Below are 25,602 nucleotides of genomic sequence, written 5' to 3' on the forward strand. Positions count from 1 at the left end.
AGAATCTAGAAATCCACAGAATTTCAGCATGTAGCATCTCAGGAAACTGATCCTTAAATCACTTAATATCTGATGCTTGTTCCCAAGAGCTGCTGAAGGTGGCTTTAACCACCAAAGGGATAATAATGTAGTGCAATTAATTACTCATTTTATAACCAATTACCAAATTATTATTGAAAACAGCTGGTTCTTACCGATACAGGAAGACATTCAAGACCTGGTACTGAGTGGAGAGGTAGACTACAGAACAGTTTTTGTGGCAAAAATAGCCACCAAAATATGTGATAGAGTAAAACCTTGAGAAACAGGTAATGTCAACTGCTGTCTGTGTGTACTGAGCTCATAACTATTTTTTCCTTTTGCAATTTTCTGCATTTTTGAAAAGCATATATAATTGGATTAAATTTTTTTTTGAGACAGAGTCTCACTCTGTCGCCTAGGCTGGAGTGCGGTGGCACGATCTCAGCTCACTGCAACCTCCATCTCCCGGGTTCAAGCGATTATCCTGCCTTAGCCTCCCGAGTAGCTGGGACTACAGGTGCCCGCCACCATGCCCGGCTAATTTTTGTAGTTTTAATAGAGATGGGGTTTCACCATATTGGCCAGGCTGGTCTCAAACTCCTGACCTTGTGATCCGCCCGCCTCAGCCTCCCAAAGTGCTGGGATTATAGGTGTGAGCCACCATGCCCAGCCAAAATATTTTTTAAATGAGAAATAATTGTTTCTAGGAAGTGCTTTCATACCTCAATGGAATTATACACATTCCTATTCTGCTGATTTGTCACATCATCAAAATTACTGGAGAAGGCTCAGTGAAACCAAGCACTGAGGTAAAGAAATACCCAAATTAGCAGATGGTACTTATTTTTTTTTTTTTAAAGAGTCGGCCAGGCCAGGCGTGGTGGCTCACGCCTGTAATCCCAGCACTTTGGGAGACCGAGGTGAGTGGATCACAAGGTCAGGAGATCGAGACCACAGTGAAACCCCATCTCTACTAAAAATACAAAAAATTAGCCGGGCGTGGTGGTGGGCGCCTGTAGTCCCAGCTACTCGGGAGGCTGAGGCAGGAGAATGGCGTGAACCTGGGAGGCGGAGCTTGCAGTGAGCCGAGATCGCGCCACTGCACTCCAGCCTGGGTGACAGATCGAGACTCCATCTCAAAAAAAAAAAAAGAGTCGGCCAAAGGTTGCAGCGAGCTGAGACTGTGCCACTGCACTCCAGCCTGGGTGACAGAGTGAGACCCTGTCTCAAAAAACATAAAAAATACAAATAAAATATGAATGAATGAATAGGCCAAAAAATGTCCAAGAATTTCAGCTAAGCCTTACATTATCTTGGGAGTCATTGGTATCCATTTTTTTTTTTTTTTTTAACAAGGCAGCTGAACCTAGTCTTATAAGATGTTGGAAAGTGGTATTAATATTTAGTACTTCCATCCTTTAGTTTAATTATATCAACCTGAAAGATTAAATGCTTAATCTTCCATACTACTCTTTTTTTTCTTTAAAAAATTTTTTTGGTACTGCTCCTTATGGGGCAGGGCTATCCCATTGGCAGTGTGTCCAGGGAAATCTTTCTTTTTTTTTTTTTTTTTGAGATGTTGTTTCACTCTGTTACCCAGGCTGGAGTGCGTGGTACGATTTCAGCTCACTGCAACCTCTGCCTCCCAGGTTCAAGCGATTGTCCTGCCTCAGCCTCCCAAGTAGCTGGGATTACAGGGGCCCACCATCATGCCCAGCTAATTTTTGTATTTTAAGTAGAGACGGGGTTTCACCATGTTGGCCAGGCTGGTCTTGAACTCCTGACCTCAAATGATCCGCTTGCCTCAGCCTCCCAAAGTGCTGGGATTACAGGCGTGAGCCACTATGCCCGGCCAGCCCATGCAAATCTTAAATGCTTACACTTAAGTTTTGAAAACTGGATTGATAGAGAAATAAGTCTTTTTTGAAAAAACATCACATCCAAATCAGCTTGAGAAATAGCTACAGAGAAGGACACTTCATCTTGCTTTAGGGAACTTAAAAGGAGGGAGAATCGGAGAAAGCCACTTGACTCACCTTGCCAGCAAGATCCCCTGATACTCTTCCAGTTGTCTCATGAAGCTGGGGTTGGGCTTGGTCACTGTGCGTCTTTCTTTCACATAGTCATAGGCTCGGTCCAGATTCCAGCCATATTCCTTCATTGCATAGGCAATCACGGTGGAGGCTGAGCGACTCACCCCCATTTTGCAGTGCACAAGGCATTTAGATCCATGTTTCCTTGTTTGGGGGATTGAGGTAAAGAATAGAGGAAAATACAATAGTGGGTTTTAACAGTTGGGTTTTAGATTTTTCCAAGTGTCCTGTCCTGCCCTTCCATTTTCTTGCTATGCAATCCCTCCACTTTGGTACACTCGTATACATTTATAATCAAATGTGTGGGTAGGGCAGAGTAGGTGAGGCAGCTCTAGTGTATTCTTAAACAATATTCAATGTTAATATTATGCTTCTTTAATCCACTCAGCAAACATTTACCAGGCATTTACAATATATGTAAGGCAATGTGCAAAGTGCTGGGATGCAAAGGTAAGTAACATACAGCTTTTATCCTAAAGGGTAGGATTCAGTGGGAGAAACACACAATTAAAATGCAATATGGGGCTGGGTGTGGTGGTTCCCACCTGTAATCCCAGGACTTTGGGAGGCTGAGGCAGGTGGATCACTTGAGGTTGGGGGTTCGAGACCAGCCTGGCCAACATGGAAACCCCGTCTCTACTAAAAATACAAAAATTAGTTGGGCAGACTGGGTGCAGTGGCTCATGCCTGTAATCCCAGCACTTTGGGAGGCTGAGGCAGGTGGATCATGAGGTCAGGAGTTCAAGACAAACCTGGACAAGATGATGAAACCCTGTCTCTACTAAAAATACAAAAAAATTAGCCAGGCGTGGTGGTGTGTGCCTGTAATCCCAGTTACTCGGGAGGCAGAGGCAGGAGAATTGCTTAAACCTGGGAGGCGGAGGTTGCAGTGAGCCGAGATGGCACCACTTCACTCTAGCCTGGGCAACAGAGCAAGACTCTGGCTCAAAAAAAAAAAAAAAAAAAAAAAAAAAAAATTCAGGGTCCTGATTAGGATGAGACATAGGAGCATTTAAAGAGATACACACTCTTAGGTGCTGATTTATGCTTGCAAAAGCCTGAGAGTTAGTGCCCTCAGTTGTGCCTGGGTGCCCCGTACATCTCTCCCTAATCCTAAGTAAAATTAGCCTTTCTTTTCACTGGGACTGGGGTCTAGCCTTCTAGTACCTTTTCCTTATAGAACCAGACTATTCCAGTACCCTATTCTGAAATGAGACGAGCTTTTTTTTTTGTTTTTTTTCCCCTAAACCCAGGCTCAAGTGCAGTGGTGCAACCACAGCTCACTGCAGCCTCAACCTCATGGGCTCAAGCGATCCTCCCACCTCCCTCAGCCTTCCAAGAAGCTGGTATCACAGACATGCACCACTGTGCCCGGCTAATTAAAAAAAAATTTTTTTTTTGTAGAGATAGGAGTCTTGCTCGGGCTAATCTTGAACTCCTGGGCTTGAGTGATCCTCTCGCCTCAGCAAGATCTTTGTTCAAGTCCTATCTTTACCACTTATTTGACCTCTCTGAATGTTGACAAGATCTGCCCCTCTGGATCTTAGAAAATACTACATGAGAGAACAGTAAGCATGCCATGAATGGTATTATTACTGGGAATAATTTATTAACAGAATTCAAAAATATAAAACACTCTTTTAGGTACTTGCTGAGAATAAAGGAATAGGCTCAAAGCTAGAGTAGGAGGATTTAGGGAAACTAAGAGGAAGAACTTCCTGACCATGAAGGTCCTTAAGAGAAGTGTGAAATTATTTTTGAAGGAGTTTAAATACAAAAGCACTTCTCATCTGCCAGGGATGGTTTGAACATAGTCCTACCTGAAGGAAGATGTAGCAAACAAGCTTGTTTATGGTTCTCTCTAGTAAAGGAATAAATAGGATTGGCAAGGAAATCCCCAAGGACTTAAAAAAAAAAAAAGCAGTGTTGACATTAATACCAAACACTAAGTTAATACAAAATACTTTCACTAGAAGAGCCAATTAATTTAAGGAAGACATCAACAGAAGGGCCACAGAAAAATTTCATCATTTAGAGTATCATAAAAATAAAGTAAGAGAGTACGAAAAGATTTCCAAAGTTTGTCTCCTTATCTTCAGCGGGGAGGACCAGTATTCTATCTATCTGAAATAATTTCTGCGATATAACTTTTAAATCTCCCCACTGGCAACTTAATTTCATTCAGAATTTCTTCCTTTTCTCATTTCTGTATCTTTTGCTGCAGTCTAAGTCTATTTTCTTTAATTCTGTGCTCAATGGAAATAGCCAACATGAGGTTACTTTCTCCTAGGGGTTTACTTTACTTAAAGTGAGTCACCAGTCTTTTGCCTAGGATTAAAAAGATTTCAGTCTCCTCCTTTCCTTAGTTCCTTTTTCCTGAGTACCATCAGTAAGTTGTCTATAGCCCTCAGGCCCCAGCCATGTGTGGGGCAAGAGGAACAGAGGTCACAACATTGTGCAGGACTATTACTCACTTTGCTTTAGAGATGAATTTGTAAGTGTCATTCCAGTAAGCCAGGAGATCCGTTGCCTCTTCATCATATACCCGAATGTTATGATACTCAAAGACTCCTGGGAAGAAGTTATCTATCTCTCGAGTGACATTCAAGATATACCGTACCCTGCAAGGAAACCAACGGAGAATATGTGCTCTACTACTCAGGCTAAATCCAATTCCCAGCACTGTTTTTTCTTACTTAAAACTTGTTTATTCCATAGACTGAAATTAAATACAAAAATAATGAAGATAGCTAAAAAACTAAGAGGTTACATTTATTTATTACCGAAATCATACAACAGGGTTCCTGGGCATACCTGGGCACCAGGGACTTATTAAGCAAAAAGTTATCCACCATGTTCAACATCTAAATTCCATTTTCAGTTTATGTAGTTACACAATCTCATCCTTGATAGTATTCTGAAAATATGCCTCATATTTTACTCCAAAGAATCAACTTGAGTCCATAATCAGACACTTTCTCAGTTACTAAAATTGTCAGCAATACAATTTATTCTCTGAAAGTCATCTGTATAAAATCAGACTACTGACATGTACCCCAAGGGAAAAAAGAGAGAATGAATAACGATTTCTTCCTATTTTTCTAAATGCCAGATTGTTAGTCTTTGTGCAATTACTCTCTCTAAACTACATGAAAGGCAAATGAGGACAGAACTGGAAGGGTCAGAGAAAAGCTGGACTTAAAACTCCCTTAAACTCATCTGACTGCATTACTGGCTGCTATGGCATCGATGTATCTGAAGATTCTTCTACACTAAGATGCTTGCAGAAGAGAGTTTCTCTATCAAAACAGTCTTCTATTATCTTTCTCACTGCACAATCTCAATAAATGCTTGAATTCCATTTACCAAATGTTATCTTAATGCTGTGATTTAGACATAGCTGGTTGTCTAAGTTTACTCCAACAATGTAACATGGACTCACTCAATTCTTTCTGAGACATTGCTTCCTTCTCAGCACAAATGTGAAGTTCTATAAACCCAAACTCTTAAATCAATGAAATGAATACAGAAAAAGAAAGCAGCCATAGCTAACCAAATCTGTGGTTAAGGTCAAGCGGCCAAAAATTTTCTCAGACACGAATTGAATCTGTTTTAACTTGGCATCAAAGCCCATTACTACAATTTTTTTTTTTAAATTTAATTTAAAAAGCGAGCTTGGCCAGGCGCAGTGGCTCACGCCTGTAATCCCAGCACTTTGGGAGGCCAAGGTGGGTGGATCACCAGAGGTGAGGAGTTTGAGACCAGCCTGGTCAAGATGGTGAAACCCCGTCTCTACTAAAAATACAAAATCAGCTGGGCGTGGTGGCACGTGCCTGTAATTCCAGCTGCTTGGGAAGCTGAGGCAGAAGAATTGCTTGAACCCGGGAGGCGGAGGTTGCAACGAGCCGAGATTGCACCATTGCACTCCAGTCTGAGCAACAAGAGTGAAACTCAGTCTCAAAAACAAAAAAAAAAGGTGCAATTGCTATGGAAAACAGTACAGCAGTTTCCCCAAGGGTAAACACAAAATCACCACAGGACCCAGCAATTCCTTTCCAAAGAATAAATCCAAGAGAAATAAAAATATAAGTCCACCCAAAAACTTGTATACAAATGGTCACAGCAGCATTATTCAAAATAGCCGAAGAGTGGCTCTTCGTTAGTTGATGAACATTAGTGATTTCTAGGGATTGTTGGGGCAGGGGTAAGAAGAAAAATGGAGGTGACTCCTGAAGGGTACAGGCTTTCCGAGTTGAAAAAATGTTCTAAATGGATTGTGGTGATGGTTGCACAGCTCTGTGAATATACTAAAAACCAACAAATTATACATTTAAAATGGGTGAATCGTATGGTATGTAAATTATATTTCAATAAAACTTTTAGAAAAAAAGGCAACACTCCAGCCTGGGTGACAGGAAAAAAAGGAAAAAGAAAAAAAGACAGGCAACACACTTTCCTTATTTTATTTTATTATTTATTTATTTATTTTCCCCAAGATGGAGGCTTGCTCTGTTGCCCAGACCTGGAGTGCAATGGCACGATCTTGGCTCTCTGCAACCTCCACCTCCCCTGTTCAAGCAATTCTCCTGCCTCAGCCTCCCGAGTAGCTGGGATTACAGGTGTGCACCACCACTCCCACCTAATTTTTGTATTTTTAGTAGAGATGGGGTTTCACCGTGTTGGCCAGGCTGGTCTCAAACTCCTGACCTTGTGGTCTGCCTGCTTCCGCCTCCCAAAGTGCTGGGATTACAGGTGTGAACCACCTTGCCTGGCCTCCTTATTTTATTTAAAATAAAAATGAACAATCTCCCACCTCTAATCCCATATCTCATAATAAATTATGGCACTATCTTTCTAGAGGCAGGACACAGCTTCCCAATCCTTTTCATTACAAAGCTGTAGGCAGTCACTGCCAATTGGAACTGAAACTCCTTGAAACTTTTTTCCCATCTTAGCACCAAATGACTCTATACAGAGTAACATTTTACTTTGGGTAAGGTTCTGAAGTCAGTAGATTGGATGGAAATGGCCTTAATGTCAAAATTACCCTTGAAAATCCCATTAAGTCATCTATAGGCAGCAGTACATGTGGTTTTGTGTACAGATCCCTGAACTGTAATTCTTCACATATTAAAATTTAACAATCACTGAATTTAAGAAACAAGATCTAAGTAGCTATCTGGGAATTTGACCATACTGTTTTTAAAGACAACTAGATATAGTTAGTTGCATTTTATAATTTAGTCTTCTAAGAAGCAAATGATATGATGGGTCTCATCTCCAGCTAGGGTTATATTCTAAATTCATATGTATATATGACATGGTTCCAGTGCTTTTGGCAAACACTGCTATACCACATCTCAGACTTAATATTAAACACTGTATCTAGGTTTCCCAGAAGTACAGATTTTTTTTTCCCTCAACAAGAGTCTCACTCTGTTGCCCAGGCTGCAGTGCAGTGGCATGATCTCAGCTCACTGCAACCGCCATCTCCCGGGTTCAAGCAATTCTCCTGCCTCAGCCTCCCGAGTAGCTGGGATTACAGGCGCCTGCCACCACACCTAGCTAATTTTTTGTAGTTTTAGTAGAGACAGGGTTTCACCATGTTAGCCAGGCTGGTCTCGAACTCCTGACCTCAAGTGATCCACCTGCCTCAGCCTCCCAAAGTGCTGAGATTATGGGTGTGTGCTATTACGCCTGGCCAGAATTACAGAATTTTTAAAGCTTGATGACTTGAGAAGCTTGTAAAAAACATTGTCCCACTCCTAAAGAAATCTTAAGGAGACTCCTGTATAAAAAGCAGATGCAATGTTATTAATCTTGTTGAATTATGGGGTCCTTATGCTTCAGGGGCATTTCCAAATAAGGCAAATGGCAGATACAGGATTAGAACTGAGGTCTCTGAATTCCCAACACAGTTTGCTAATTGATTTTCTCTCCTTATCTGCCATCAGCCAAGTCACAGTGTTCAAATATGTGTGAACATATCTATCATTCATTCACATTTACTGAGCACCCTCTTGTGATACAGCTCTGAGCTAGGTAGACAGTAAGCTATAAGCAAGACTAAGATACAGTCTCTGCCTTGAAGAACTCCAGACTTTCTTACTAAGTTTTCCAAGTTTTATTTAACTTCAAATTTTAAATTAAGCAACCAGATTCCCCTCCCCACCCCCCGCAATTCTTTACATAATCATTTAGCTTAAGTCCTGTTCCAAGTTCATTTTGCCAATTATGAAATACTTTTCATGTGGGGAAAAAGTAGGGAGTATTTATCCACTAATGGTAAAGATAACCAGGAGGCTTATGGCTGAGAAAACAGGCAGCCAGCAACCATCAACTACCTCTGAGTCTCAGCTGGTCTTATCTCTTTCCACAATGAGTTAGCATGGCAAATTTCAGACCTGATTTTCTCTTTTCTTATTGGGATTATCTGACCTTCTAAAGTGAATGAACTTCAATAAGAAACTTAGTAGGCATCAGCTAAGGGAAAAATGGCAGCTTTTTACTTGCTGAATGCTCACTGTAGTCTCTATTGTTACAATCAAACTTAATAACCATGCTGCTTAGGGACAGTTTTCTTAATATAAGATAGGTCCTCTTCAATTTCAGAAGCTTGTCCAGTTCACATCCATAACCTACAGAGTCTTTAAGCAGCTTACTACACAGAATAGGGACTGAGTCTTAATTTATCTGTGGATCCCCAGCACCTAGCACTTTGTCCCACAGAAGATGCTCAATGAATACTGAATGAACAGCTCTGTGAATCCAACATATGCAATTCTATGTATTCTTGCATAAAAACAAAAATTTGATTTTAAACATCACCAATGGTTTGCAAATTTGTTCTTCAAAGCCCGTCAATTAAAGCAGCTGATATTTCTTGGGAGGTGGGGGGACGAAACAGAGGGAGAATAGCTGTTTTTCTTTTTCTTTTTTTTTTTTGAGACAGCGTCTCGCTCTGTCACCCAGGCTGGAGTGCAGTGGCACGATCTTGGCTCACTGCAAGCTCTACCTCCCAGGTTCACGCCATTCTCCTGCCTCAGCCTCCTGAGTAGCTGGGACTACAGGCGCCCGCCACCACACCTGGCTAATTTTTGTATTTTTAGTAGAGACGGGGTTTCACCATGTTAGCCAGAATGGTCTCGATCTCCTGACCTCGTGATCTGCCCGCCTCGGCCTCCCAAAGTGCTGGGATTATAGGCGTGAGCCACCGCGCCCGGCCCAGCTATTTTTATTTTTCTTAGATTACATCTGATTAGAATCAGTCAGATGCAACTCTTAAGATTAAAGTTACCCACTGATACCTCTTTGATGGGAAAATGAAAAGATAAAACAGGGACTTCTGTCACACAGGGGTGCCAGCTATTGCTTTGTGTGCTTACCCTCGGTTCTGTAAGTCCTCTAAGTTGGAGGCATTCCATTCTGAGCCCTATGGAGCCAAAAAGACAAGGTTAAGGAGTATTAGCAAACCAACCAAACAATACTTGAAAAGGAGTGAGGGAAAGAGAAGAACTTTCAAAAAGAAGACTAATAACATCTACCAGTGCCCTTTAAGTTGCCAGCCACTTCATATGTTATCACACTTAGTTTTCACAAATGATAGAGTAAGAATGTTATTTTCATCTTCATTTTCACAGATACAAAAACCAACTCATAGAATTAAAATAATTTTTGCCCATGATCATAGAGCAGGAGAGGTGTCTTTAACCATCATCTAATCTAAATTAGATGTCTTCGGTTATTCTTGCTCATAGTAATCTCCTATTTTCCTCAACAGCATGTACCACAATTTGCACCTAAATATTTATTTATGTGCTTACTTTCTAACTACCTTTAATATAAGCTCCTAGAGGTCAGGAACTAGCTCTTTTCTTCCCTATGGAAACCCACGCACCTTGCACAGTGCCTGGCACCTGGCAGGTGCTCAATAAACATTTGCTGAATTTTTATAGATACAAAAGCAGCATTATTATGCATTGAACTACACCTTATTCCAAAGCTCACACTCTTTTTTTTCTGACACAGCGTCTCTCTCTGTCGCCCAGGCTGGAATGCAATGGCGTGATCTCGGCTCACTGCAACCTCTGCCTGCCGGGTTCCAGCAATTCTCCTGCCTCAGCCTCCTGAGTAGCTGGGATTACAGGTGCGTGCCACCATGCCCAACTAATTTTTGTATTTTTTAGGAGAGGCAGGGTTTCACCATGTTGGTCATGCTGGTCTCAAACTCCTGACCTCATGATCCACCCGCCTCAGCCTCCCAAAGTGCTGGGATTACAGGTGTGAGCCACCGCGCAGGGCTGCTCACACTCTTTTTAGTGCATTAAGTTGCATCTAAGGAGTTAAAGGACAGAACTTGTGGGTGGCAAGAGAAGACAGTGAAATAGCAGCTTCTGTCAAACAAATGAGGGAAGCATTATATGTAAAATTTTAAGATATGGATAAATGGCAAACTTTGGGGGAGGAGGTTCTGCCGATGATCTGGAGGACACAATTATTAATATTTTGCCATATTTGCTTTCTTTCTTTCCCTTTTCTTTCAGTACATATCATACTTTTTCCCCCTGAACCATCTGAGAGCATTTTGTGCACCATGACACTTTATTTCAATACTTGAGCATGTATCATCTAAGAACATTTTCTTACATAACATCATGATCATACCAAAGAAATGTAACATTAATACAATAACCTAATACACTATACATATTTGAATTTCTACAAATGTCCCCAAAATGTCCTTTATATTTATTCAATCAAGGATAATTCTTCACATTTAGTTGTCATGTCTCTATCCTCTAGCTACATTTTTTTTTTTTTTTTTGAGACGGAGTCACCCAGGCTACAGGGCAGTGGTGTGATCTTGATTCACTGTAACCTCCACCTCTGGGGTTCAAGCAATTCTCCTGCCTCAGCCTCCCGAGTAGCTGGGATTATAGGCACGCATCACCATGCCCAGCTAATTTTTGTATTTTTAGTAGAGACGGGGTTTCACCATGTTGCCCAGGCTGGTCTTGAACTCCTGACCTCAAGTGATCCGCCTGCCTCGGCCTCCCAAAGTGCGGGCATTACAGGCATGAGGCACTGCGCCCAGCCTACTTCCTTTTTTCTTTTTGAGATGGGAGTTTCACTCTTGTTGCCCAGGCTGGAGTGCAATGGCACAATATCGGCTCACTGCAACCTCCTCCTCCGGGGTTCAAGCGATTCTTCTGCCTCAGCCACCCGAGTAGCTGGGATTACAGGTGTCTGCCACCATGCTCAGCTAATTTTTTGTATTTAGTAAAGACGAGATTTTACCACGTTGGTCAGGCTTGTCTCAAACTCCTGACCTCAGGTGATCCGCCTGCCTCGGCCTCCCAAAGTGCTGGGATTACAAGTGTGAGCCACTGTGCCTGGCTACTTTGTTTTTGTTTTTGTTTTGTTTTGTTTTGCTCTGTTGCCTAGGCTGGAGTGCAGTGGCACACTGCAGCCTTGAACTCCTGGGCTCAAACCATCCTCCTGCCTCAGCCTCCCGAGTAGCTGAGACTACAGGTGGGCAGCACCATGCCTTGCTAATTTTTTTACTTTTGTTTCTTAGAGATGGGGTCTCACTATGTTGCCCAGGCTGGTCTCAAACTCTTGGCCTCAAGTGATCCTCCCCACCTTGGCCTCCCAAAATGTTGGGATTGCAGGAGTGAACCACCACACCCAGCCTAGCTTTAATCTAGAACAGTACATCTTCTGCTTTCTTTGGGAGTGTGGGAGGGTGTCTTTCATAATATTGTCATATTGACATTTTTGTAGACTCCACATCTGTTATCTTGGAGAATTCCCCACAATCTGTATTTTTTTTTTTTTTTTTTGAGATGGAGTCTCACTCTGTTGCCCAGGCTGGAGTGCAATGGCACAATCTCGGCTCACCGCAACCTCTGCCTCCTGGGTTCAACTGATTCTCCTTCCTCAGCCTCCTGAGTAGCTGGGATTACAGGTGCGCGCCACCACACCCAGCTAGCTTTTGTATTTTTAGTAGAGATGGGGTTTCTCCATGTTGGTCAGGCTGGTCTCGAATTCATGACCTCGTGATCCACCCACCTCGGCATCCCAAAGTGCTGGGATTACAGACAGGCATGAGCCATTGTGCCCAGCTGTATTTTTTTTTTTTTTTAAGAGGCGGGTCTCGTTATGATGCCCAGGCTGGAGCTCAGTGGCTATTCACAGGTACCATCACTGTGCGCTATAGCCTTGAACTTCTGGCCTCAAGTGATCTTCCTGCCTCAGCCTCCTGAGTACCTGGGACTACAAGTGCATGCCACCATACCTGGCTTGTATTCAATTTTAGAGTGCTTTTTCTATTATTTGCCATTTAATATTTTGGGCATACAAAACTTTTATGTGATTAAAAGTCAAAAGCTTATTAAAAAGTAAACTTAGAGGCTGGGTGCAGTGGTTCACGTCTGTAATCCCAACACTCTGGAGGCCGAGGTGGGTGGATCATCTGAGGTTGGGAGTTAGAGACCAGCCTGACCACCATGGAGAAACCCCGTCTCTACTAAAAATACAAAATTAGCCGGGTGTGGTGGCACATGCCTGTAATCAAAGCTACTTGGGAGGCTGAGGCAGGAGAATCACTTGAACCTGGGAGGTGGAGGTTGCAGTGAGCTGAGATTGTGCCATTGTACTCCAGCCTGGGCAACAAGAGCGAAACTCCGTCTCCAAAAAAAAAAAAGTAAACTTAGAAGTCTCACTCTCACTCCTATCTCTTTAATTCCTATTGGTGACATTTTCATTAATTTCTGACTATTCTATTTTGAAAAAATATAAGCAAACATATGCTTATTGCTACTTCTTACTCATATTACCAATTCTTACACAACAGTAATATGCTACACATAATTTTTTATTAATTGCTTTCATTTTACATATATTTCATTTTATATATCCTCAAAACCACTAAATGTAACAGTTCACAGAGATCTTATTCTTTCCTACATCTGCACAGTACTTCATGAGTACTGATATAATAGTTTATTCAACTAGTCTCCTATGAACGATATTTCTTATTTGTGGAAGCAGGTTTGCTAGGTCAAAGGCAGGATACAGTTCTGTTAAACACTGCTAAATTTCCCTCCGTAGAGGCTGAAACAATTCTGTGGTCCCACCAGCAATGCATGAGAGCACCACTTTCCCCACAGCCTTTCCAATAAACTGTGGTTAAGCTCTTGAAGTTTTGCCAGTCTGATAGGTGTCTCAGTGTAGTTTCAATTTGCATTTCTCTTAGAAGTAAAAGTGAGCAACTTTTCATTGTTTAAGATCTATTTTCTATCTCTGAGCTATCTGTTCATATCTTCTAAAAAGGCAGACATTTTATTTTATTTTTTTTTTGAGACGAGTCTTGCTCTGTCGCCTAGGCTGGAGTGCAGTGGCACCATCTCGGCTCACTGCAAGCTCCACCTCCCGGGTTCATGCCATTCTCCTGCCTCAGCTTCTCGAGTAGCTGGGACTACAGGCGCACGCCACCACGCCCGGCTAATTTTGTTTTTTTGTATTTTTAGTAGAGATGGGGTTTCACCGTGTTAGCCAGGATGGTCTAGATCTCCTGACCTCGTGATCTGCCTGCCTCGGCCTCCCAAAGTGCTGGGATTACAGGCGTGAGCCCCCGCGCCTGGCCAGACATTTTATTTTATATATATATTTCGAGACAGAGTCTCGCTCTGTCGCCAAGGTGGAGTGCAGTGGCGTGATCTTGGCTCACTGCAATCTCCACCTCCTGGGTTCAAGCGATTCTTCTGCCTCAGCCTCCCGAATAGCTGGGATTACAGGCACGCACCATCATACCCAGCTAATTTTTGTATTTTTAGTTTCACCATGTTGGCTAGGATGGTCTCAATCTCCTGACCTCGTGATCTGCCCGCCTGGGCCTCCCAAAGTGCTGGGATTACAGGCGTGAGCCACCACGCAGGTAATCCCAAATGTCTGGCCAGGGCAGACATTTTATAATAAGAGTCTACCCTTTCAGAATTAGAGGCATTAATGGAATTTAGCATTAGAAGACTTAGGTTCAAGTTCTGACTGCCCTTCCTACTGTGGGTGGGGACATTAGGGCCAACTGCCTAACCTTTCTTTTTTTTTTTTTTTTTTTGTTGAGATGCAGTCTCGCTCTGTCGCCAGGCTGGAGTGCAGTGGTGCAATCTCGGCTCACTGCAACCTCTGCCTCCCAGGTTCAAGCGATTCTCCTGCCTCAGCCTCCCAACTAGCTGGGGCTACAGGTGTGTGCCACCACACTCAGCTAATTTTTGTATTTTTAGTAGAGACAGAGTTTCACCATGTTGGCTAGGATGGTGTCCATCTCTTGACCTTGTGATCTGCCTGCTTCAGCCTCCCAAAGTGTTGGGATTACAGGCATGAGCCACTGTGCCTGGCCAACCTCTCTTGTCTTTATCTGTAAAATGAAAACACCCTTCCCACCCCAGTAGTATATATTTAATGGGTACGTTTCCCTCAAATTATACATGCAAAGTTTTTCCCGTATTAAAATGGAAAACTCCTCTCTCTGTCATAAATCCTCCTGTACTCTGTCCTTTCTCCCTTTTCTTCATGGCTTCATAGAAATAAAGTCAAATACTCACTTTCTGGATGGGCATGGTGGCTCACGCCCATAGTCCTAGCACTTTGGGAGGCTGAGGTAGGCAGATCACCTGAGGTCAGGAGTTTGAGACCAGCCTGGCCAACATGGTGAAACCCCGTCTTTACTAAAAATACAAAAATTAGCCTGGTGTGGTGGTGCGTGCCTGTAATCCCAGCTACTTGGGAGGCTGAGGTATGAGAATCACTTGAACCTGAGAGGCAGAGGTTTCAGTGAGCCGAGATAGCACCACTGCACTCCAGCCTGGGCAAAAAGAGTGAAACTCCGTCTCAAAAAAAAAAAGAAAAGCAAATACTCATTTTCTCTATTTCCTCATTTCCCACGTATCTCATCCATAGCACTTGGGCCTCTGCCCTCATCACTCTTGCTGATGTTACTAATGACCTCTCCTAATTGTCTTATCACCACTGTATCCTTAATCCATTGGCCTTCTCTGAGTATCTATCTGATATGGCTCATCATGCTCTCCTTCTAGAATTAGATCAGACTGTACAAATACCTAGTCTCACGCCTCACACAATAAAGAGGATCGACAAATGTTTGTTAACTGGAAGATCAAATGTGACCAGTAAATGAAGCACTGTGAAAATTGTTAAGTGTTGTGTAAGTACTATCATATTACAGGTGATCTGTAATCTGGCCGTTGAACTGGGAAAGCTCAAGGACACTGTGCTGAAGTTCCACTTAGGAAAAGGTCAGTAAGTGATGTACAGGCAAGGGCCCTGCTGGCTTGTTTTAAAAAAATATGGGAGGCTCTGAAGGCTCTGTTCAACCTTAGAAAACAAGCTTCTGCACCAAAGAAATAGCCAAGAACTACAAAGGACTTCAAGGAGACAGATGCCAAACAATAGGGGCTGAGAAGTTAAACTGGAGCCAGCGAAATGTGACCACCTCACTTCTTAATTTAGAAATCTAAATCCTTCGTGGAACTCTGTCCAGTTAGATGAAAATAACATTGACGTGATGGATAAAGTCCCTAGTTTTCATCTACCTGTCCAGAGAGATTTCATCCTGACAATCTGAAGTGATACCTATCCATTGGCAAATGAATTAAAGGCACTGGTTACTGACTCACTGAAGCCCATACAAAGTGACTTGGGCTACAGTTAGGGCTGTTTCAGGTTCAATTTGAAAGACCTGGGGACCACTTGGTATAATTACTTTTCTGTCCTCAATACAAATGCCATGTATATTAGACTTCTGGGGCCCTTCACAGACCCAATTTTCACCCCCCCCATGCTTCACAGGCTTATGGTGACATCATTCTACCGGGGTTTCCATTATGTTCTATGTAATTATGCAAAACATATTCTAATTTTACTGAAGTGTAAAATGAAACCTTTGGACTATAATACATTCTAAAGTAAGTTCATTTCCATCTTTTACTCTGGTTCCCTTGCACTGTATGCTGGCCCAAAGACCCAAGTAACTGATTTCTTTTCATGCTATCCTCAGGAAATAGCCTTGCTGGAGTCCAACTGTCCAAGGAAAATAGAAGATGACAGCACATTTATAGCAAATAAGGACTGTACTGTGGGAGTTCTGCTAAGATAAATATAACTTGACATAATATCCAAGGACTGGTATCTCTGTCCATATTTTATCATATCATCCCTATAGCCTCAAAACTGTAAGTCACATTACTGTGGCAACCAGACATAAGCTGTTTATTAACTTTTCCTTCTAAGAGAAGTTTATGCCACACCTCCTATTCAGGGACAAAAATCATGAATGTGATAAAATAATCCTTTCTATTACTGTCTCACCTATTTACACACCCTCTGTTTCTCTTCATCTACATTAAAAGTAACCAATTTGAGGATGGTTTTTTTTAACTTTTAAGTTCAGGGGTACATATGCAGGTTTGTTACATAGGTAAACTTGTGTCATGGGGGTTTGTTGTACAGATTATTTCATCACCCAGGTATTAAGCCTAGTATCCATTAGCTATTTTTTCCTGATGCTCTCCCTAGGCTGATTTTTTCTATGAAAAGGAAACACTTTCCCAAAAGATGTCAAATCTTACAATGTCAAATCTTGAAAAAGATAATCAGCAGTAAAAGTTCTATTTTTTAAATTCATGAGCAAAATTACTGGTTATGTGTCCAATATACTTGTTTGCCTGCTTTTCTGCAAAGGGTCTCTATCAACATCTAGCTTTTTCTCAGCCAAATCAGACAGCCTCCAGGAGAGCTGTTGATACTGAAACTTAGTTGGGCAAAGGCTTCCAGCTCAGAGAAGTGATATGCTTGTAAGGGTGTAGAATCTCTTTTTCTAGAAACACCCTGGCTTCCCACCAATCAATTCTCTCTTCTCAATGCAGCTTTTATTTAAGCTATAATCTACACTTTCCCACTCCATACCAGCTGGATACTTTCCCTAATAAACAGATCTCTGTGCAGTACGCTGCAGAGCTGAGCCTTCTTCCAAAGGGAAGGAGAAATCCTGTTGTCTCTCTTTACTCAATCTGGTTGAGCTCCAGGCATGGCAGCTATGCACAAGATGAGATGACTCTGCAGAAAATCAACACCACCACTTGCAGCTAGAATGCTTCTTTTTTTGTGTCAACTGCTAGGAAAGCCAGCAGGGCAAAGACTCAATGGAGAAGAGATAGGGATTTGGACATAGGATATGGCAGTGTAAACAAAGAGAGGAAGCCACCAAGGAACAAGTATAATAAGATGTTTAGACAGCCTGTTCATGCATTTACTTTGTTAAGAAGGAGTTAAATTACAGAGTTCCTCAATTTTGAAGTTTTTTTCCCCCAAATAAATATTCACAATAGAAAGAAAATGTCCATTTTCTAGAATACAGAATTATACCTGAAGCTGAAGAGATTTTCCTTTGTTCAAAAATATGTACGTATATACACAATGCTGATGTGCAAAAAAAGTACATAGATGTGTATTTAAAAAGTAAAAAACTCTATGTGATACTCTAACAGTGAACACATGTAATAAATTTGTCCAAATCCATATAATGTACAACACCAAGAGTGAAACCTATTGTAAACTATGGGCTTTAGTTTACAATGACGTGCCAGTGTAGACTAATGAGCTGTAACAAATGTTACACTCATTTGTTACACTCCACTCTGGTGGAGGATGTTGACAATGGGGGAAACTATGCATGTGTTGGGATAAGTTGTATATGGGAAATCTCTATACCTTTTGCTCAATTTTGCTGTGAACCTAACACTGCTCTTTAAAAAAATAAAGACGATGTATCATATCTGTGTGTATATACACAAAAATATATATGTACATCTATAAATAAAAGTAAAAAAGACTGGGGCTGGGCGCGATGGCTCATGCCTGTAATCCTGGGACTTTGGGAGGCCGAGGTGGGAGGATCAGGAGTTCAAGGCCAGTCTGGCCGACATAATGAAATCCCGTCTCTACTGAAAACACAAAAAGTTAGCCAGGTGTGGTAGTGTGTGCCTGTAATCCCAGCTACTCAGGAGGCTGAGGCAGGTGAACCGTGTGAACCTGGGAGGCGGAGGTTGCAGTGAGCTGAGATCATGCCATTGCATTCCGGCCTGGGCGACAGAGCGAGGTTCTGTCTCAAAAAAAAAAGATTGGAAGGCAATATTATATAACAAAAGATGATGGTGATTATCAGTCTTGATGATTAAATAAATATGATAATCTGTTGTCTTCTAAAATTTTTTAAAATGAACATGGATTATCATTATTTTTAGACAGGGTCTCTCTTTCTTGCTCAGGGTGGAGTGCAGTGGCATGATCATGGCTCACTGCAGCCTCAAACTCCCAGGCTCAGGTGATTCTCCTGCTTTGGCCACCCCAAGTGCTGGGATTATAGGTGTGAGCCACCACACCTGGCCAGAATTATTTTTTTTAATAAGAAAAAAACTCAAGACAGAAGATTATACCTGACAAGAATGAAATCATGCTATTAATCTACTGGCACAAATGCTCAAATGCATTTGTAGTTGATTAGGGAAAAGTAATTTTGGGGAAATTAGATTGCTTTTTCTGCTTACAATACTATTAAAATTTGCTTGCATGGCCTAAAATATACCATTTGAGGAGTAGTTCTTGAGTGGGTGGCACCAGAGACACAGGGAAGCATGCATGAAATAAAACAGGTTGATCAGTCAGAAATTGACTATATTTGATATTTATCATGTCTACATTATTTTACATGTTCAAAGTCAAGCTCAATGGGAAACCTGACTCCCAAGTTTGCAGCTTCGGTCACATGAGCTCCTTTTGACTACAGATATTTGTCCTTCATAAAAATTAGTCTCGGGGAAACAGTTGGGAGGGCCCCATAGAATGAGTGACTCACAAGTTTTCTATAGATAACACAAAGATTCTTTCCAATAATACAAGAGCAGGATATATCTGAATCCTTGTGGAAGTATACATAAGAGACAACAAAGCCAGGTGTCTTGCAAATGGAAAAGCCAATGACAGTTTTGAGGTATGATCTACAATCAGAAATGCCAACACATACTGGTCAGTTAAAGTAATGGAAAAGAAGTCCCCCTCCCAGCTCACAGCTTTTCATGAGTAATTTCATAGCTAATATACCACTATGAATCACTCTAGACACATATATCCTAGAGCGTCAACAAGTTATTTCAGGGCACAAGCCTTCAAAGGCATAGTCTGAGTGCCTCATGAAATAAACTCTTGAATATTCAGAGTGAGGTGGATCCAGTTTAGTCAGTTCCTGAGCATTTATTCTCCTTCTCTTCTGTTTCCCAGCTTCTAATCATTTCACAGTTCATAAACGTCCTCAAGAAGAGAAAGGAAGTGAAATTCAAACCAACTGATTTATTTCCTTGTAAGCATTTTTGGTGAAAGTGTGTGGGAAGTGGACACAAAATGAGGTTTTGGCATTCTCCATTGATTTTAATTATTCTTGTTAACTTTGTTCCCTCTACATGTACAGACAAGAACTAAAACTCTAACATTTGAGAGAAAAATAGACTTTAGAAGCTTTCAAAATCTACCTGTCAGAGAGGTCTCCTTGGGCTAATTACAAAAGGTCACTAAATGTTCAGGAACCATGAAGAACAATTTTTAGTCACCAATTTTTTGGTAATCATAAAAGTAGGGACTCAAAGTGTAGCTACAAGGTTTCATATGTTTGAAAGTCCAGTAGTCTCTTGTCTCTCAGTTATATAGTAGCTCCCACCAGCTCTGCTCAGATATATCAGACCTTAGACACATTTGGCAGATTTGAGAGTGACCTTAGAGGATCATCCTATTTGGGGCCAGGTGCGATGGCTCATGCCTGTAATCCCAGCACTTTGGGAAGGACTAGGTGGGTGGATCGCTTGAGCTCAGGAGTTCGAGACCAGCCGGGAAACATGGTAAAACCCCATCTCCACAAAAAATACAAAAATTAGCTGGGGGGTGGTGGCACACACTTGTGGTCCCAGCTACTCAGGAGGCTGAGAAGGGAGAATCACTTCAGCCTGCGAGGTTGAGGCTGCACTGAGCTGAGATTGTGCCACTACATTCCAGGCTGGGCAACAAAGCGAGACCCTGTTTCAAAATAAAAATAAAAATAAAATTAAAAATGAGGGCCAGGCATGGTGGCTCATGCTTATAATCCCAGCACTTTGAGAGGCCAAGGCGGGCAGATCACCTGAGGTCAGGAGTTCAAGACCAACGTGACCAAGATGGCAAAACCCCGTCTCTACTAAAAATACAAAAATTAGCTGAGTGTGGTGGTATACACCTGTAGTCCCAGCTACTCGGGAGGCTGAGGCAGGAGAATCACTTGAACCCGGGAGGCAGAGATTGTAGTGAGACGAGATCGTGCCACTGCACTACAGCCTGGGCGACAGAGCGAGACTCTGTCACACACACACGCACACACAAAAAAAGTAATAAAATAATTAGGAAGTGATGAGGTTTGAGTACTTATCACTTTTGTCTTTAAAGTAAGTTACATTTTATTTATGTATAATAAAATTTAACAATTACCCTTGCCCATGAGTCCATATGGGCTAGCTTTAGCACACCACTTAAAGTGGCCTTAAAACTTACCAAGAACACATGCTCAAATATCTGTGTAGGGCTATCCATTTGACCAAGGATCACTATCATTTCATTGTCTATAAATTCCTTGAATTCCCGCAAGTTGCACACCATTTGCATTTCCAACTCTGTTCTTATCTGAAACAAAGATGATATATTGGACTCATCTCTTAAAGTCCCTCTGTACTTTCAACCATGCACTATTTCCAGCCCCACACCTACTGTTATCCCACTGCTAGCCTTGGAACAAACAAGGACTCAAGGTCTCTTACCTCTTTGGATGTAATATTCTCCAAATCCTTCTGCATCATGATCTCCCTTAATTTGGTTTTAATTAGCCTTTCTGTTCGTTCACGTTCAGTAGGTCTGAGAAGAGAGAAATAATGATTATTCTTAAGCAGGAATTTGATTAAGTTAATGAATGTACCATTTGATTAGGTTTCCAATTTAGCAAGCCTTGCCTTTATTACCCTCAAATTCATATTGTGGAAGCACGGCAAAATAAAATTGTATTTTTAAAAAGTTTATTGATTTTCAGAATGTACAGAATTTAAACATGTTAGAAATTATTACTTTGAAGAGTTTATATGTGTCTAAAGCCCTATATACACTCATGTATATAGACCATGAGGGAGCAAAGACAATTTGGGTATACTGATTGTAATACTTTTTTTGTTTTTGTTTTTTGAGATGGAGTTTTGCTCTGTCCCCCAGGCTGGAGTGCAGTGGCGCAACCTCGGCTCACTGCAAGCTCCACTTCCTGGGTTCACGCCATTCTCCTGCCTCAGCCTCATGAGTTGCTGGACTACAGGCGGCCGCCACCATGCCCGGCTAATTTTTTGTATTTTTAGTAGAGACAGGGTTTCACCGTGTTAGCCAGGATGGTCTCGATCTCCTGACCTCGTGATCCGCCCGTCTTGGCCTCCCAAAGTGCTGGGATTACAGGCGTGAGCCACTGCGCCTGGCCGATTGTAATACTTTAATGGAGGACCATACCCATACTTTTTTCTGTAAGTATTCCTGGATATTACTTACTGAGCTAGAATACCCAGATGGCTAGATCAGTACTATGACCTACCATGGAACTAAGTCTTCTGTGGTTTAAAATGCCACCTTATGCCGATAAGTCAATGTTGTGGTTCTAGAAAATGGGAAAGAAAGAAAAATGATCCTGTCTTCTTCAATAAGGCAAATCCTCTCCCAAAATCGGTTCTAGAGATCAACAACTTAGAGCATGGGTCCCCAGTGGGTACCGGTCAGTGGCCTGTTAGAAGCCGGGCAGCAGAACAGGTGAGCAGCAGGCAAGCATTACTGCCTGAACTCCGCCTCCTGTCAGATCAGTGGCAGCATTAGATTCTCATAGGAGCACAAACCCTATTGTGAACTGCACATGCGAGGGATCAAGGTTGCGTGCTCCTTATGAGAAGCTAACTAATGCCTGATGATCTGAGGTGAAACAGTTTCATCATGAAACCATCCCCACTCCACTGCTCCGTCTGTGGAAACTGGTCTCTGGTGCCAAAAAGGCTGGGGACTGCTGACTTAAGAGCCCTTCCATCCAGAATGCTTTCCTTTTAATGACAACTCTCACAATATCTCTGTGAAACACTTACCCTTGTTTTATAGGTAGAGGAAACAACTGAAAAGCTAAATGACATGCTGATAACCATGCTGGGGCAGGAGAATTAGAAAGCTCAGCCTAGCCTAATGCTCTACCTGAAGGATTATGTCACTTCCTTTAGTCTTCTGACTCTCTTAAAAATAAAATCACCCTTGGAACTTTAATATGAAATCAAACTAGGTAGCTGACTCTCCAATTATTAGAAAGGTAGTGGTTCAATGTAACTGGATACTCCTCCTCTAAAGCATTATTTCAGATTATGCAGAATTTGAATGAGGTTGACAGAGAGTACTTTGTTTCATCTCCTCCCCAACTCCCTACTCAAGAAAGGTATCTGGCTCTGCACCTCCTTATTTGGAGATGAAAATGGACTAAGCTTTCAGGCATCCTGCCTGCCCTTGCTGCCTACAGCCTTATCGCTGGTTGCAAAAATAGCTTTGGTAATCTCCAAAGATGGATGCTCTAACCCCACAACCTTGGGGCTTCCCACCACTTGGACTCCTAATTTCTCATGAACCCTACAGAATACAGCTAATACCTGAGCTGTTTCTCTTCAACCAGCCAAGGTATTCCTGTCTTAACTAGGATTAAAATTCTTATCCATGCTTTATTTGTCCTAGACATAGCTAATGGTAGAAAATAAATGTATAATTTCAGTCTTCCATTAAAAATAAATATTGGGCCAGGCGCAGTGGTTAATGCATGTAATCCCAGCACTTTGGGAAGCCGAGGTGGGTGGACTGCTTGATCTTAAGAGTTTGAGACTAGCCCAGGCAATTGGCGAAACCCCGTATCTACAAAAAATAAAAATAAAAAATTAGCCAGGCATAGTAACACACAGCTGTAGTCCCACAGCTACTTGGGAGGCTGAGGTGGGAGGACTGCTTGAGCCCCAGAGGTGGAGGCTGCAGTGAGCCCTGATTACACCACTGCACTCCAGCCTGGGTAACGGAGCAAGACTCTGTCTCAAGGAAAAACAAAAAGACAAAAACAAATTTTAGTACCTATGTTCATGGGTCAGATTCCCTAGTTCCTAAGCAATTTTTCCCTCAATCCCTCATAGGTGTTTGAGGCAGAGTGTTTGGGGAGTAGAAAGACCTAGGTTTTAATCCCAGCCCTGCTATTGGTGGAGTGACTTCTAACAAGTTCCTTCTCTTCCCTGAGCCTCTGTTTCCTTTTCTGTAAAATGAGTAGAGCAGGCCAGGTGCAGTGGCTCACACCTGTAATCCCAGCACTTCGGGAGGCTGAGGCAGGTGGATCATCTGAGGTTAAGAGTTCGAGACCAGCCTAGCCAACATGGTGAAACCCCGTCTCCACTAAAAATACAAAAATTGGCCGGGCATGGTGGTGGGCGCCTGTAATCTTAGCTATTTGGGAGGCTGAGGCAGGAGAATTGCTGGAGCCCGGGAGGCGGAGGTTGCAGTGAGCCGAGATAGTGCCATTGCACTCCAGCCTGGGCCAACAACAGTGAGACTCCATCTCAAAAAAAAAGAAAAAAAGAGTAGAGCAATAATACCTGTCTCATGACATTCTTATGAGGATTAAACAACATGTATGACGTGCTGGGCATAACACCAGATGTGTATCCCATATATGTATATTCCCTTCTTCCTCCTTTCCTTGGATTTCAAAATATAAATTATTCACAGCAGAGTATTTCAGTCCATTTTGGCACACATTCTCCCTGTATTCTCAGCTTTGTTTTATAGGCTTTTCTAGTCAACTTAGGGAGGAGGAGGAATGGAAAAAGCATTACAACACACAAATCTGCTTTTTCCTCCTCCATTTCATTGGAGAAAAATTTGGAAAATACATAAAAATATAAAGTAAATAAAAACCACTGAAAATCCCTCTACCCTGAGATAATTATTAACACTCTGGCCTACAGCTTTCATGTATTCTTTTTCCATAAACAGACAGAAGTTCTTAAAATATATCTTAAAATTAGGGTTATTATTGTACATACTAAGAACTAACAGTTAATAAGCCTCTATCATTTGCCAGGGACTGCCTTTATGTTTTTTGCTTAGGGATGTAAAGAGAGTAAGAGCAATATCTTTCTTCCTCTCTTCTTCTTGTTTGTTGTGTAGTGTCAAAATCTTCTCTAATAAAATCTTTTTTTTTTGAGACAGTCTCGCTCTGTCGCCCAGGCTGGAGTGCAGTGGCACGATCTTGGCTCACTGCAACCTCCACCTCCTGAATTCAAGTGGATCTCCTCCCTCAGCCTCCTGAGTAGCTGGGATTACAGGCGCCTGCCACCATGCCCGGCTAATTTTTGTATTTTTAGTAGAGATGGGGTTTCACCATGTTGGCCAGGCTGGTCTCGAACTCCTGACCTCAGGTGATCCACCTGCCTTGGCCTCCCAAAGTGCTGAGATTACAGGCGTGAGCCACCGCGCCCGACTGTCTCTAATAAAATCTGGGAAAAATGGGAAGAAAAGTTACCTCTCTCTCATGTAAGTCTGGTTTAGAATGTGCTTTTTTGAGGTAGATGAGACATCCATTTCTCTGAAACTCATCATCCAGCTGTAAAGCATGAAATCACCAGTAACATTTCCCATGAATCTTTATCTTTTCAATTACTGTGAGATCTTGAAAAGACCAAGGCTACTGAAAAGGTCCTAGCAGCAAAAACACCCTGTGCAAAAAAAGATTCCACTGCTTTTTTGACTGTTCCTTTCATACAATTTTTGGAAAGTTCACCTTTTCTAGTAAAGAGCATTTTTTAGGGCAGGCGTGGTGGCCACGCCTGTAATCCCAGCGCTTTGGGAGGCTGAGGCAGGTGGAGACCAGCCTGGCCAACATGGTGAAATCCTGTCACTACTAAAAATACAAAAATTAGCTGGCCGTGGTGGCATGCGCCTGTAACCCCAGCTACTTGGGAGGCTGAGGCAGGAGAATTGCTTGAACCCAGAAGGCAGAGATTGTAGTAAGCCAAGATCATGCCACTGCATTCCAGCCTGGGCGACAGAGTGAGACTTGGTCTCAAAAAATAAAATAAAATAAATTATTCTGTTAAAAAACAAAACAAAACATGAACTGTTTTGGCATGACTTTAGGAAGCTAAAGGAGAATCCTGTTTGTAAGGTCAGACAGTAACTAGCTACTCTTCTTTCCCTGCTGTAGAATACCTTGGAAGTGCAGAAAGATCAAATTAGAGCAAAAGAAACACATGACGAATTTACAAAGCAGGCACTAAGTGTAAAAAAATTTCCAAAATAGTCACAG

At 42.0% G+C, this 25,602-nt stretch overlaps 1 protein-coding gene across 9 annotated transcripts in view; it reads right to left on the reverse strand.

The window, feature by feature from the left end:
• SSH2 (slingshot protein phosphatase 2) overlaps positions 1 to 25,602 on the reverse strand; it is a 301,846-nt gene that overhangs the window by 20,400 nt on the left and 255,844 nt on the right. For 8 of the 9 annotated variants that reach the window (XM_054458185.2, XM_054458181.2, XM_054458183.2 and 5 more), the window contains 5 exons: positions 21,026 to 21,119; positions 20,763 to 20,891; positions 9,500 to 9,546; positions 4,589 to 4,735; positions 2,058 to 2,258 (listed from right to left, as the gene is read on the reverse strand). In XM_054458185.2, coding sequence (XP_054314160.1) covers positions 2,058 to 2,258; positions 4,589 to 4,735; positions 9,500 to 9,546; positions 20,763 to 20,891; positions 21,026 to 21,119 — 618 coding nt within the window. Of the gene's footprint in view, positions 1 to 2,057; positions 2,259 to 4,588; positions 4,736 to 9,499; positions 9,547 to 20,762; positions 20,892 to 21,025; positions 21,120 to 21,831; positions 23,534 to 25,602 lie in introns of those variants that run through there. The other variant, XM_054458187.2, reaches the window with a different exon arrangement.

Source organism: Pongo pygmaeus, chromosome 19 (assembly GCF_028885625.2).
Source record: "Pongo pygmaeus isolate AG05252 chromosome 19, NHGRI_mPonPyg2-v2.0_pri, whole genome shotgun sequence".
In the NCBI taxonomy this organism is placed as follows: domain Eukaryota; kingdom Metazoa; phylum Chordata; class Mammalia; order Primates; family Hominidae; genus Pongo; species Pongo pygmaeus.